This window comes from Globicephala melas, chromosome 9 (assembly GCF_963455315.2).
Source record: "Globicephala melas chromosome 9, mGloMel1.2, whole genome shotgun sequence".
Classification (NCBI taxonomy): Eukaryota; Metazoa; Chordata; class Mammalia; order Artiodactyla; family Delphinidae; genus Globicephala; species Globicephala melas.
The window spans coordinates 66,931,305-66,947,274 of NC_083322.1; the positions used below are offsets into that span (position 1 = coordinate 66,931,305).

The 15,970-nt window shown below is 34.0% G+C and overlaps 1 protein-coding gene across 17 annotated transcripts in view; it reads right to left on the reverse strand.

Annotated features, from left to right (window-relative positions):
- The window catches only part of DGKB (diacylglycerol kinase beta), a 901,775-nt gene that overhangs the window by 437,398 nt on the left and 448,407 nt on the right, over positions 1-15,970 (reverse strand). For all 17 annotated transcript variants that reach the window (XR_009565105.1, XM_060304680.1, XM_060304683.1 and 14 more), the window contains 3 exons: positions 12,637-12,753; positions 4,102-4,175; positions 780-854 (listed from right to left, as the gene is read on the reverse strand). Coding sequence is in view for 16 of the 17 variants with exons in the window: in XM_060304680.1 (XP_060160663.1) it covers positions 780-854; positions 4,102-4,175; positions 12,637-12,753 (266 nt within the window). In the remaining variant the exon portion in view is untranslated. The remainder of the gene's footprint in view (positions 1-779; positions 855-4,101; positions 4,176-12,636; positions 12,754-15,970) is intronic.

The following is a 15,970-nucleotide window of genomic DNA, read 5'->3' on the forward strand; positions in this document are numbered from 1 at the left end:
AGACAATTTTAACATTTGGTTTCTCATTTCTGAGAATAACCTAGAAGACTTATTTTAACCATACCGATTTTGTTTTTTTTAAAGAAGTTTAGTTATAGAGCTTTTCTCTACTTCATCTGGTCTAATGTTTACTATCATGTTGATAGAGAGAAATCAGATCAGTGGAAGAAAATGACATTAATTAGTTAACTAGGCCAAGTTAATGATGAATTATTTCAGTGCATACTTGTGATACCAAAAGTATATGTATCTGTTGAAAAATAATTGTATTTCACGACACCTTGCCTATTAATAAAGTATCTTATAAAAGAGTGATATGTATTAGAGTTTGTAAGTAGTAAGTGAAAAAATCATATTATGATTTCCATTCTTTGTTAATGAGAAGAATTAAAAAAAGGTTTTTTTTATTCTGTAGTAGATCTATGTCCTATATTTAATAAACGGAAGGAGAGCAGTTCTTCTAACACATAGATGGTTTAGTAATTTAAGGACCCAGCTAATATATGTGTATGTCTGTGGTGTGATTATTCTTATTAACATTACTACTAGCAGTATGAGAATTACTTCACAATATTTAGAAAGGAGGAAAATCTTATCGAAACAGGCCATTTTGAAAAACAGCACCTGCGTCAGTTTCTCTTATGTAGTTGATATTCAACGTTGTTTTGTCTACTAATCTGGCTGCTGTATTTGAATAAAATTACTTCTACGTTTGTCTGGCTGCTTATTTAATTAATTAGTGTTAAATGAATTAATGGTAATAATATATATAGGCTTACCCTGGCATTGGTCCATTTCCAGCAAGACTGTAAACCTGACGAGGATTTAGCAGATATTGGAATTTTCTGTAAATTCTATAAAGATGAAAATATGGAAGGAAAAAATAAAATTTAGTGATATTTTTATTCTAAATATGCACATGCGTTTAGAACACCCTCTATCCTGCTTTGGAATGTTATTTAGCTAATAGGAGTTCAAATTAATATTTTAAAATATCAGTATACAATTAGTTAAATATCTTCTCTTAATAGATCCTTGGGAAATTTACAGATTATTGGGCCAATGTAACAGAGATGAAAGTTACTTATCCCATATGTAAAATGGGATTGGACACTGTATGCATGAAAGTAAAGACTGTGACTTTAGCTGCTTAATTATTTCACATGAACAATCATCTTGATGAGCTAGATCACAAAATTGCTAAACGATTTCTACAGGCACATATTAAATAATTCATTTTTTTCTGAAAGAACTCAATCTTTGCATAACAAATGCAACAGAAATGTTTCTAAGTACACACACATCCCATATCAGAATTCTGAGACAAAATATTAAAAGTGAAGGAATATATTTGGTTTTTAAAATTAGTTTTTATATATACATGTGAAAATATTACTATATATCTTAACATATTCATATTATGTGTACTGAAACTCTCCAAATATCTACTTATATCCTCCCACGTCCTTGTGCAATACCCTCACATTCTAGATCTTGAATAATGATATCACCTAGCATCTCAAGAATGATCTTAGAGTCATTCTCAGTACCTCCTTTTCCCCAGCACCTAAAATCGAGGACAATTCTGCACCTTCTAACGGAGTAATGTCTATCATACCTGGTTATTCTCACTGCCTTACAAGTTCTCTCACCAGCTTTGTAAAAGCCTTGCCTATTCAGCCTTCTTCTGTACTTCTATTTAAGTACAGTCATGTTGTTTCCATGATGAAAAGTTCCTGTCAGTGGCAAGTTACTTTTTTTTTTTTTTTTTTGCAGCATGCGGGCCTCTCACTGTTGTGGCCTCTCCCGTTGTGGAGCACAGGCTCCGGACACGCAGGCTCAGCGGCCGTGGCTCACGGGCCCAGCCGCTCTGCAGCGTGTGGGATCTTCCCGGACAGGGGCACGAACCCGTGTCCCCTGCATTGGCAGGCAGACTCTCAACCACTGTGCCACCAGGGAAGCCCGCAAGTTACTTATTAAATATTTTATTATATTTAAAATAGTTTATGTCTCGTCTTTCTCCTCCTTCCTCTTAAACTTCAACCTCGCTGAATATCTCTTGGTTCCCTACCAAAACACCACACCTCTTTCCACACATCTGTCTTTTTTCTTCCTTCACCTGGCAAACATCTACTTATATCAGAACCAACTCAAAAGCTAGACTTCTGAGTCTTCAGAGACAATCATTTCTTCCTCTGAACTTCCATAGCACTTTTATTTTAAACATTCCTAGCTTAGCTTTTGCCTTGGGGTTACTGTAGTAAATCTGTTTACGTGTCTGCCTCCCTGTATGACCGTGTCTTCTGTCTCATGCCCAGTTCCTAGTAGAGACTGGATTCCCTCAAGTGTTGCTGTCTGAATGATGTGTGAACATTTTCACACCTGTTGACTGGTATGGGAAACTATGTGTGAATATATAATTGTTACCTTTTTCTGCTTATCTAATACATCGAAGAAGAAAACCTACATATTTTGAAAGGAAAACCCTGAATAGAATTCCATTATTTGTGAAAGATGCTTCTTATGCATTCAGGAGAATTTATGACTGCATTAATAATAGATCTCCTTTAAACATATTTATAATTCTTTTGACTTTGAACGGTCCCTGTGGGTGTATAAAGGACAAAGCATAAGTGGGTGTGCATATAGGAGCACTCAAATATCCTCCCTCTCCCCCATTAAATTTAATTTACTGATGACTTCATTGCATCTATCTGTAGATATATATTTTTTAATTTAAAGAAAATTATTTTTATGTACTGGGAGAAGAGGGAGGCAGATATTCAATTAAGGGTCATTCTACATTATTAATGTTATCTTAATTTGAGGGGAATGTTTCCATTTGAAATATATATTTTTTCACTTGATACTTCATTTGTTTCTAATTTCCAACATGAATTTAAGTCTCATCTAATGCTTTGTGAAGAGTTTACTTCTTTTTCAAGATATCCATAATATATACAACTAACAAACTGTGAGTAGGAAAGGAGAAAACAATTTTAGCATCATTATTCATTTATATAGCTAAAAGTGAGGCAACTATTCTCTTTAATAAAGCATTGTAAATATTTTATATTATTAAGTCACCAGTTATTTAAAATAACTTGTCTTATTTAGCAAAGTTAAAAGTATAACTATACGATGATAAAAGGGAAAATTTTTTAAGTAGAAATAATATTTTGTTGAATGGAAAATGACCATTCTTCATTTAATTGAAATGAAGCTGGAAAGTTAAATGGTAGGAAAGGAAATTACTTTTCAAAATTCCTTTATTCATGGAAACATTTCAACTTCATTATTTGGTGAAACCACAATGCAAATTTCTATTTTATTATCATAGCGTCTGTGTGAGTGCTTTTATCTGATTGCTCATTTTTTGGCTGGGATTAGTAAAGAGTTCTAGAAATTATTAAGAAAGGTACAACTGCATTTCTGTTTCTGACACTCCTTCTTAGAAGGACATAAGATTTACTCTTCAATGTGGTGATTTTCAGATTTTTATTAAATATTATGATTTAATCATTAATTTTACAAAAAGGAAAATTTTTTGTTGTCCACATGAATACTGAGATACCTGGTAATGCAGCTCATTGTTATTCTGATTAAATATACTGTGCTTCTCCAGGATATATGGCATCATGTTCTCCAAATGAACATGCAGAAAATCATTATAATATATTTTGTCTAGAAGCTGGATATAAATTCTGTTTCTAACTACTGGGCAATCATTTACCTGAAGTCACCTTGTTGACCATTTAGAGAACCAATTTTCATTCAACAGTATTTATGGAGCCATGTTGTATGCAAAGCTCCTTGTTAATGGCTAGGGGTGACAGGCAGGGTAGAGAGAATTCAGACACCTGAGATATGATAATAAAAATATCTACAAAAGGCCATTATTATATTAAAATTTCAACTGTAAAAACAAGGAGAGATCATACCAATATACATTGTTATACAGAGATGAGAGTAACACTTATTTCACATTAAAATTAGTGAACCATGAGGTATAATATTTTTAAATGTTTTTATACTATAAATTTAGTTTATCTTTTTACAGATATATAACATAGTAAATAAATGTGATTTTTAAAAACATACCGTTCTCCTTGCTTCCCACCACTTTTGGGGTTCACAAAAACTAAAAGTGGATGAGTACCAGGAACAGGAGTGATCTAGAAGAAAAGTTGAATACGTGGACAAATTATTTATATTATATATAAAGAGAACCCCCTCGTTATTTCTAAGTCGTGAAATGCCAATTAGCAAATTCAAGAATATGGTTCTTTTGTTCTGTAACGTGGATAGAGGATACATAGATAACAGATAGATCTAATTAGCAACATAATTAAATCCTGTGCTTTGACTCCATATATATCAAAATAAATACCCACTCCACTAAGAGGTGATTTTTCTAGCTAGGAATAGGGCAGAGGGGAAGGCAGCTATGAAAAGGGAATAACCTCTCAATAGCTAGGAGATGAACACAATAGGTACAATTCGTGGGATCGTGTGTAAACCATCCAGAATAGAGCGGATTATGGTGGTAGAAAAGATTAGAAAAGAAAGGGATCAAAGTTTAAGTGAGCCCTACTCTTATAGACAATCCCTACTTTAGAGCTTTATAGCACATTTGGAATCCATCTTCCCAACCACTTGTAAACTAGAATCTAAATAAGATGGTTTGAGGCCACTTTCAGTCAGAGTCCCCATCTATACGATGTTTCCTCCATGCTTTCTTTTCCTGCTTGAGAAGAGATGCCAGTTAATCCAGTCTATTTGCTAAACAGGAATCCATTAAATTGACTGTGTCCCTATATGCCATGCACTGCTTTCATCACTATACATTCTCCTTTTAACCAAAAAAAGTGCCTGTCTTAGTGGAGCTTATATTCTGGTGGAGAAACAGACAAGAAACAAACAAATAAGGACTTCCCTAGTAGTCCAGTGGTTAAGAATCCACCTTCCAATGCAGGGCACATGGGTTCAATCCCTGGTCAGGGAACTATGATCCCACATGCTGCGGGGAAGCCCACGCACCACAACTAGAGAGAAGCCTGTGCTGCAGGGAAAGACCCCGCGTGCCACAGCAAAGATCCCACATGCTGCAACTAAAACCCGACGCAGCCAAAAAAATAAATAAATAAATATTTTTAAAAAAGAGAAACAAACAAATAAATATACATTTTGTAGTGAAAAGTATCACCAGAAATAAAGCAGGTAAGGTGCTAGCACTTCATCGGTTGCGGGCAGAAACTGTTTTTGATAGAGTGGCAAAGGAGAACACTTGTATTTTACTTGAATTCAATGTTAAGAGGTAAGCTGTTTTAAATAAGAGTATTCCTATTCAGTGTATACCTATGTAACTCCCATCTAAACATAGTTTGATAAAACAATATTTTAATAACAAAAATATGCAACCAATGCAGTCCTCTAAATATCAAGTTGAAAAGTTTTAGATCAATTTACTTTTTGAAAGTAGAGTCAAAGTGTCCTTCATTGCTCTAGTATTTTTCCCTTAGAAAGTACCTGAAATATTTAATGAGAAGACTAAAAACAACCATTTTACCATATCAGGTTCTTCCTTTTGTTTAAACAATATAAGTTAAAATACCCTACCAACATATTTTCCTCCAATTCTTGTGAAATGCCATTTTTCTTATGAGTATAGGCACTGGGAAATTGTTGAAATCTTCACACTATATGAGAAGGTTGAGTAAAATATTCTCAATTCTTATACTCTTACCCAACTTGTTCCCATTACAATCTATTCTTTCTGACTCTGTTTTACTTCCTCTTGTAAAGAGGACACATGGGTTTTGTCCCATGTGTCCTCTTTACAATTTGATTTGTCTCTCATTCAGTTGGGAGATGAGATGGACAAGCTGGATCTGTAGTAACTCCTCAGCTCTTCACCCCTGAACTCCATGTGCTCAATCAGCTACTGGACAGAAAGTACCTACTAGCTTAAGACACTGTGCTATAAACTTGCAATGTGACTTCCCCCTCCCCCCATTAAAAGAAACACCAAAACACACCTCTGACTACTAGTATTCAGTTTCCTTTACTTCTCATTCTATTACAAAATCAGATAGAACTCCTAAAGTTTTCACATGCAAAAAGTAAGACTAACAAATGTGGATTTTAGTTGATTTTTGCATTTAATTTGAATTGTTATTCCTTATTTTTAAAGAGAGGGGAGATTCTCAAGGTAATTAAAATATTTTAGCAAAACATAACATCTGAATCCAAATACTAATTAGGATGATCGTCCCAAAATTCAATATTCAGTTTACCATTACATGAGATTACATTAAGTTCATTTGGGCAAATTTCCATATTCATTTGAAAATATATTTTGGAATAACTTTCAGAAATATTTATTAATTGAAGTGTTTAAAGGCATAATTATGACTTATCAAATAAAGGACAGTACCACGCTACAGAAAATTGTGTTCTGAGGAAACACTATTAAAAACAAATAAAGATCCCACTAAACTATATTATAGTCTGTAGAGGATCTGAAAATATAAAAATATAAAGTATAAAAATATAAAAACCTAGATGTCATTTTTAGGGGTGAGTAGATGGATAATTAGATCAAATGGATTAGAAAAATAGGAGAGAATCTAGATAAAGAATTTAGGATAACGATGATACTCTACAAGTGATAAAAGTCAAGAACCCAAAACGGAAGTACAGGAAATAATAAAATCAAATTAGCCAACTTTTCCTCACATATCCCCTTAACATAAATTATGCTTGTAAAATAAGACTGTATAAAAATTGGAAACTTTAGATATTTATTTGTAAGTTAACAGGGACTGTGGAATACCCCTCTGACAATGATTCTAACAGATTAAAACACCTGACCTAATGTAATCTCCATTTAAGGAGTAGTATGTGATTCAATATCAAACCCACTAAGACTCTGGTTTTAGGGGATCATTTAATGGTGGTATTTATACAAGAAATGTCAAGGTTTCAGGCAAATCGGCATCGTTTTCAATGCTCATTCAAAAAGCTTTTAAATTCTGCTAAACTTTGGTACTATAAAAAGAAGATCAATCTAGCAGAGTAAATTTAGGTGCCAGGAGACCAAAGGCAGCGTTTTTTAGATTTGAGAGCCAAAGACCTACAGTACTGCATAGCCATTTTCAAATCTACAAGTTAAAAATAAACAACTTCTGTGTTCACTAATAGTCCTGAAATAAGAAGCAGCATCTTAGTGACAGAGACTGCAATTTGTCACTTAATTCTCATATTCCTCTTCATCCTTAGTAAAAGAACCCTGAGTTTTAGGATTGCCTACATATGAGGACATTCTCTTATGTAAACATAGTACGACCACCAAAATAGAGAACTTAACACGATTCTGGACTAGCTGCTTTTGTTATGAAAGCCATTATTGAGACAACTGGTGAAACTTGAATGGGCTCTAAGGATTAGACAGCACTAATGTATCAATTTTATATTCAAGTTCACTAATTCTCTTTTGAACTGTATCTAATATAGTCTTTAACAGGACAAATTTTGGTTTTTTACTTTCATACAATAATTCTGAAATAAGATATAAAACTCATTTATTTTGAAAAGTGATGTACTGTCATCCTAAAATGTCATATGCATTTTGTTATAGACTTTAGCGGGATGGGAAGCAGTTAGACAAAAATACAAGTATTTAAAAAATTCTGTTAGCCTAAAACTATTTGATCTTGGGACTAAATATTTTTATAGCACTTGAAGTAATTTCAAGTGGAACAGTATATAAAACAGATGAAAAGCAAATTACTATGTCTGAAGTGTGAAAGAACCCTGAACCTGTTCTCAGCTTCCCATCACCCCACTCTTGTGCTTGAGGCATCTCTACGGAGTCCTGGGCTTCTCAAAACAGTTTTTAAAAAAAAACATCGGGGGGCTTCCCTGGTGGCGCAGTGGTTGAGAGTCCGCCTGCCGATGCAGGGGACACGGGTTCGTGCCCCGGTCCGGGAAGATCCCACATGCCACGGAGCGGCTAGGCCAGTGAGCCATGGCCGCTGAGCCTGCGCGACCGGAGCCTGTGCTCCGCAATGGGAGAGGCCACAACAGTGAGAGACCCGCGTACCGCAAAAACAAACAAACAAACAAAAACATCAGGATAGGGTAATACAGTATAACAAAGAAAATACTGACGGTGGGAGAAAGTGTTCAGGAATATTTTACAGCATGTGTGGTACTTGAAATCTTGCAGAATGGTTATAAATTAGGTGTGAAGGACACTGCAAGAGCAAACAGAATGGATTCTCCTCTATAAAGAATAGAGCTAATCACGTGAGATCGTATTTACTCACATAAAGGGGCAGTTTCAATCATATAGAGTAAACACTGAAGAATAGGACTTTAGGGTCAGACTGGTCTGGGATCCCAGTTCAACCATTCCTTTCTACAGATATGCTCTCCCTTAGTGCCATCAATACGCCTTTCACTCCCAAATTCATAACTGTCCTCACCCCCGAATTCTAGATTCACATATCTGTCTGCCTGCTCGACGTTTCCATTTGGATATCTAACAGCATCAGAAATTTCGTTCCAAACTTTATTCATCCAGATCCTTTTCCATCTCAGTCAATGGCAACTTCATCATTGCAGTTCCATGGGCCAAAGTTCTTGCGATGTCCCTACTCTTCACTTCTTAATGAGGCCTAATCCCACTATCTGACTTAAAATTATAGACAACTCTCAGCCCTGACACATCTTATCTTATTCAGTTCCATTTTTTTCATTCCATTTATAACCTAGCACATTATATGGATGGAGACATGGACTCATTTTAGAGGACTTAGGGAGTTAAAATGACAGTGAAGAGCTGATTATAAGAATCAACAGGCCTGAGGACTCCAAGTGGGCATACACACACACATCATCAAAGAAAAGGAGTTAATTTTATACACACTCTATACATTTCTGTATAGTGCATATATGTATGTTTACAGTATTGGGAACTATAAAGATGAGATATTACAAATAATAAAGACAGTAGGGATAGAGAAAAGCAGTTGTGGTGGGGAAAACACTAGTTCAGTTTTAGATATTTCAGTATAAAAGTTCCCCTTTTTATCTTTTGCTAAGAGTATTACAAACTAGACTTTTTGGTTTGCAAGTGATGCTTATGCTTGAAAACTTTTTTCAAAGAATAATTAGGGACACGGTAACGTTGGCTTAATACAGTTTAAACAACAGTTCTGTTTTTTTACTTATTTGTTCACATGTGGATAATCATCTGTATTTTCACATCTATTGCACGTTAAGGAATTGTAGTTTCAATGACATTTGATCATATGTATTAAGTGTAAACCTATGGTATGAGCGATGACAAAGACGGAGTACCTAACCACCTCTATTTGAAGTCCCCTAGGACTGGGGTTAATTAATGAGACTCATCCTAAGGTTATACATGATCTATTACTTCCTCTAATTAGAAATAATAATCCTGATCATTATGCTGGTTAGCTGGAAAGAAGTAAGATGAATGTGCTTAACTATGATTAATAGTCTTTAAGTAGTGTAAATCTCTTCTGTCACTGAGTTATATGCAAACTGGGCTGCAACTCAATGCTTTTTTATGATATATATAATTTTTAAAACTTGCAGAAAGAATTAATTTTCTGTAAGAACTTTTTACCTTTTATGATAAAGAATAAGCATTTTATTATTTTAAAATTGATTACCACAACAAAAATAACTTATTTTTCCATTTTGTATGAAATGGTTATCCAATAATTTTATTCTCTTACCTTTTAAATATTTTCTCCCAAATTATGTGAATACCTATGTGCATCATATTTTAGTCCATTCTGCTGAGGTGAAACAGACCACTGCATGTGATTATATACCAATATTTTTTTAAGTAAAAAAATTTTAATGATGATGATTACAGTATTTACTTACTGCTGTTTTATAAGGGCTGATGTCTTCCCTTTGCTAAGTGACAACTTTACCTGACACTTTTTTTTTTTTTTTTTTCTTTGCGGTACGCGGGCCTGTCACTGTTGTGGCCTCTCCAGGACTGGGGCATGAACCCGTGTCCCCTGCATAGGCAGGCAGACTCTCAACAACTGCGCCACCAGGGAAGCCCTACCTGACACTTTTATATGTCAAAGAAAGCTATGAAAAGTTACTATCTGGTTAGAGAAATGAAACACATCCACAGAGAAAGTTAATCACCTATTGTTTTTGATGTGACTAATTTAGTTGTAATAAGATTGAAAATTTTGGATCCTTTTTGAATAAAAAAGAAAACACAACTTATATTGCTATGTCAGTTTAAAGTCTTTAGAACACTCCGCATGCACCATTTAATTTTGGTTCTGATGTCTGAGTGAAGTCAGAGGTAACTACACAAATCTTAGGAAACTGAGACTAAAGCAGTTATAATTCTAGTGCATTCATGCTTTTTATTTCAAACTTTGCAAGAATGTAATAGTACATGGAAGAGCAAGGTGGTCAGAAATATAGCATTTCTGGACCTGTTAAAATTTGTTAACCAAGGAGACAGGGATTTTAGGAGTAAAACAAACTCTGAGTCACGTGGTCCTCATTCACACCTCACTAACTGTGAGGCCCTAGGAATAATTTGACTTCAGAACATCAATATGCTCATTTTTAAAGTGCTAATAATAATATTTATCATATGTTAGAGAGTTAAAAATTCATAATTATCTCATATGTTCATTGAGAGGTATCACTTAATACACATAAAATATCATCACAGTGCCTAGCATATACTGTTTAACAAATGATGCGTGTTTCCCTTCCATGTTGAGAAGTATGTGCCTAGCCATATGTAAAATATACTTGAATTTTAAAATTAGGTTTCCCTTTTGTTATTTTCATTGCAGGAACCCAGAGCGACTAAAGATTTAAACTAATTGATATTGTCAATTGACTTATTAAAACTACAAATGTTGATTATTTTCCACTAAAAATTTCACAGGATCACTTAACAAACTAAAAGCTTTTGCTATCAAAATTATGAATAGATTTCATATTTGGGGCTTTCAGTGAGATCGCTTAACACCCAAGTATGCCTTTCAAAAGGTGTGGACACTGATTTTCTCTTTCGATAATTAACTTCTATACTCTCTAACCAATGTAAATAAATTTATTGTTCCCAATTTCCTCTTTTTACATTTGAGTTTAATAATTCATGAACAATATTCTATTCTCAATGTGTTTTATTATGTCAAAACAAAGCAGTAAACTGGTTATCAATATTTAAGCAATAATTATTAAATTTTCAATGAGATATTCAAAACAATGAAGAAGCAAGCATTTAGGCAACTACTGTGTGCTCTCAACTGTGCTTGTAAATTAAGAAATATAAAAGACATAATAACCCACAGAATCACAGATAAAATAATAAATAAAAAAAGATATAAAATCATGTATACTGAACACAACTATGTGACATAGTATATCTTTGTGCGGTAAGAGGTTGGTAAATTTTCTTGGAGAACATGGAACTTGAAGCCTATTCTTAAGGAAAGGAATTAAAAATTGGAAGAGAGAAACGTATAGGTAGGAAAGCAAAACAAAAGAACTTAATCCATAGATTAAGCCAAATTCTTTGATTGTGCTCATGTTTGACTGAGAAACAGAGGCAAATAATTACAATAGATTCAATCTGTAGGATGTCTTAAAATACAGATGGAAAGAAATGTTACTTTTGATGTCAGAGACCCTAGGGGTAATTCAGAGGTTTTTAAAGTACTCAAAACATGATTTTGAGCTACCTGTGTTAATTTAAACTAGAAATATACATGGAGTTTTAATTTCAACTTAAAATATTGGAAGATATGGATAAATTATAATAGATTTTATTAAATAAACTTTCTTTTTTGTAAAATTAATTTATTTATGGCTGTGTTGGGTCTTCGTTGCTGTGCGCGGGCTTTCTCTAGCTGTGGTGAGCGGGGGCTACTCTTCGTTGTGGAGCATGGACTCTAGGTGTGTGGACTTCAGTAGTTGTGGCACTCGGGCTCACTAGTTGTGGCTCACGGGCTCTAGAGCGCAGGCTCAGTAATTGTGGCACATGGGCTTAGTTGCTCCAAGGCATGTGGGATATTCCCAGACCAGGGCTCAAACCCATGTCCCCTGAATTGGCAGGTGGATTCTTAACCACTGTGCCACCAGGGAAGCCCAGATTCTTTATTTTTATTATTGATTTAGAAAAAAATTCCACACAAGTAGAGTTCATTTTATTATTTTCTGAAGACATTTTGTGAGTCAAAATCACTTCCAAATAGATATAATAATATGTGCGGAGAACGTATACGTAGAAATAAATAATGCATATGTATATAATAAAGGTATATATGTAGTAATAATTTGCCAAAACTTCAGATTGACACAAGATCTCTTACCAAGTTGAGTTTAAATGGAGATAACATCATAAATGATTAATCCAATCAGAATGTCACTCTGTCAATCAACTATAAAACTGACATCTTGATAAATTAATAAAAATGTTTCTGAAATTGTCAACTGAACAAATCTGCACATTAAATAAACGTGTTGATAGCTGGACATATGCCCTTCTAAGAGCATGGAAGTAACAAATATGAAAGCTACAAACATTTGGATTAAAAAAAATCATACCTGTAGGCCTTGTCCATCCACAGTAACAGAGTTGGCTCTTTGCATTTTGTTCTTGTCAATCACTTTGTTTGACAGCTGGAAACCACCCTTTTCCTTTTTCACTGTTGCTTGTCTTTCCTGTAAGGAAAAAATCTTTTATAAAAATACTGAATTGTTTCACTACAATGGGCAACATAGAGAAGAATTTCATGGCTACAAACTTGGGCCCAGGTTCCAAATTTGGAGTTTCTAGTGAATAATATGAAAGCTACTGTTTTCTACTGGCTCAAAATATATGATAGATGTATGATCAAAATATCAGTTAAAGAAAGGATGTGAAAGAAAACCAAACTGTATTATCCCTACGTACCCAATTATGACTCTGTTAAAAATTATTAAAGAACACTAAAGCTAATCATTTTCAAAAACAATGGTGCAGATAATAATACAGGATTGTAATGTAAAGGATTTGGTACTGAGCACTGAAAATAATGCTTATAAATACATGCAATATTGAAAATGAATACATGATGGACCCTTAAGCTACTATTGATTATCAAGAATGGCACATAACTTAAAACACACATTCCATCCCAGCTAATTGCTACGTTCACCATAATAGAAAATTTTTTTATAGTGGTATTCTTCCTGTTTCTATTTCCTCTCTTTTCACTCTTTTCAACACAACCCAATAAACTTTTATCACCATTAATCCACTAAATCAGCTTTTATTAAAATCACCAATGACCTGCTCATTTGCGCCTCACCTGTTGGTCAGTCTTTACCTTCTCAATTTTTAAACACAGTTTGACAGAATTGACATCTACCCTCTAGAAAACATGCCTCAACTGGGTTCCGGGACACTTCTTTCTCTTAGCTCTCCTCTTACTTGACTAACTGCTCCCTCATAGTCTTTTTTGTTGATTTCTCCTCCAGCTTTATAATCTGTAACGTTTAACACTTGACCTCTCCCTTGGACCGCTCATCTCCACAATCTATACTCACTCCCTAGGTAACTTCATTTAAAACCAAGGCTTTCAATTTCACTTTGATAATGAAGACTTGCCTACCCACCTTAAAAATAAATCCCAAACTGGACGATTATTCACCACATGCATCATCACATGGTTTAAGCACCCGTTATTTGCCTTAATTATCGCAGCCATCACCTTAATGGACCAATCAGCGTCCATCTTCTGTCTCCCTACAGTCAATTTTCTATATAACAGCCACACTTATCCCTTTTTACTCCACTCCAGCTACAACTACGTCACCTTTGTTTCTTGATCACAACATTTGTGCTCTTAAAACAGGGATCTTGCAACCACTCTGAACTCTGCTGGACTGTTCTTGCTCCTGGTCATATGTAAGACAGGCTACTCTATTCCTGTGTGTGTGTGTGCGCGCGCACTGTTTCACATCAGATCCTAGATCAGTGCCTGATAAAATCCCCATAAATGAATGCGGAAATAAATTAATCTTAACACTAAAAAATCAAAAAATTTAAAGTGCCTGAAATATTGTGTTGAGAAGGACTCCTGGGGCATGTCTAGGTTTGTTGTGAAAAACTGTCCTGATCAATTAGCAATGTCTGCCATGTGTGCTTAAAAGTTTGAGTGCCACGTATTTCCTATCACTTATTCAGATATATATACATTTCTGTTCCTATATTTACATATATCTTGTCGATTACTTTTCAATTACTGTAATTTAGGAAAATATTTTAAGTGGAAATATTTTAAAAGTAAAGCTCTTTTTAAATATATTAGGGCCAGATGGAACAGAAAACGTCTCAGACCAAAATAAATGCTAATCAGTGTAGTCCTTTTATAGTCCTTGCAATTTCATGGTGCAAAAATACTGAATATATTTTTTGTGTGGCTGAAAATGGATGGTGTAATAGGATTCCTGAAATTCAAATTCTTTGGAAAATGATGTACTTTCATATAAGCATAATTTCTGGCAAAAATATTGATATTTTAAAAAACAGATCATTTTTTTCTAAGCTTGCAAATAACATTTTGTCCATAGATAGTTAAGGGTATAATGCATAAATGAGTGAATTATAGGATGAGGTTTGGAATCAGACATCCCAAGTGGAATCCCATCTCTGCTACTTAAATACTACGTAGACTTAGAGAACGTACTCTTATTCAAAATGGAGTTAGTAATACCTATTTCTCAAAGTTGTGTATGGCTTGACAGAAAATGTATAAAGTTCTAATATTGTGCCTATATTAGTGGATGTGCTCAATAAATGAAAGTTATTGTGAATTATGTAAAATAGGTATGGTTCTTCCATTAGGGTGCTCATCAATGTCACCATTATGCAAAATGCTTGTTATATTTCCAAATACATATATATGAAAAAATCCACTAGTTACAACAGGCATATGTTTAAATAAGTAAAGCTCAATGTTTATATTAGAAAATCCACAGCAGCTTGTGCTGAGTGCAAGCATGTAACACTGTTGGTGGGTATGGGAATAATTTTTTTCCAGGTTCTAGCATGCAGGTAAATAAAACATGGAAACAATGTTCTATAAAAATCTATATTGTGAAAGTTATAACTTATCTTATATGTCTTATATTCTGCCATGTAATCCAACAATTATTATTTAGTATTTAATTCCTAAATGCTTAGGTTATAAGAACTAAAATAAAATTTTAGCCACATTGGAACTTGGTATTTGTGACCAGACTATTTATAAATGTAATTCTGGAAATTTAAGACATGTAAGTATATGTCTGTAAAGAGTTACCAAATTGTCTATTAATATTATTTTATTCTTAGCTATGCATATAGCTAGGGAGAATCTTGTGTGGTGAGAATCTCCAGCTAACAGTTAGCAGTTGATTAAGTGGTTTCATGTCTCTCCAGGGAGTCACCCCTCTGAATAAATTGTGGATTAAACTAAACTAATGCTTTCTAGTAGCAACTGTAGCAACTGAAATATAAAAAGAAATTTTAAAACTCTAAATTGTGTTTTCAATTGATAAGATTTTCTTTCTGAAATCTAGACTCATAAGAGGTATATAACAAGTTAATAAAAAAATCTTCAGTCTACCCATTGGCAGGTGAATTTTATTATATAATCTGGATAATACTAAAACTTACATTTGTTTAAACACACACACACACACAATCAAGAAAAGCAAGTGGTTTCTTTGAGGGAAATATGCTTAGTGGGTAGAATTTGTGGAATTAATCGAGGCTGACACTTTAAAAACAGGAGAGACTCATAATCATTTCATTTTTCCCATGGTTTTCTTTTTATTATACTCATTTGTTTTAGGTTTATTTCCAAATTGTATGGAAGTCTCTCTGAACTATTCACTGTATTCCACTTAAGCA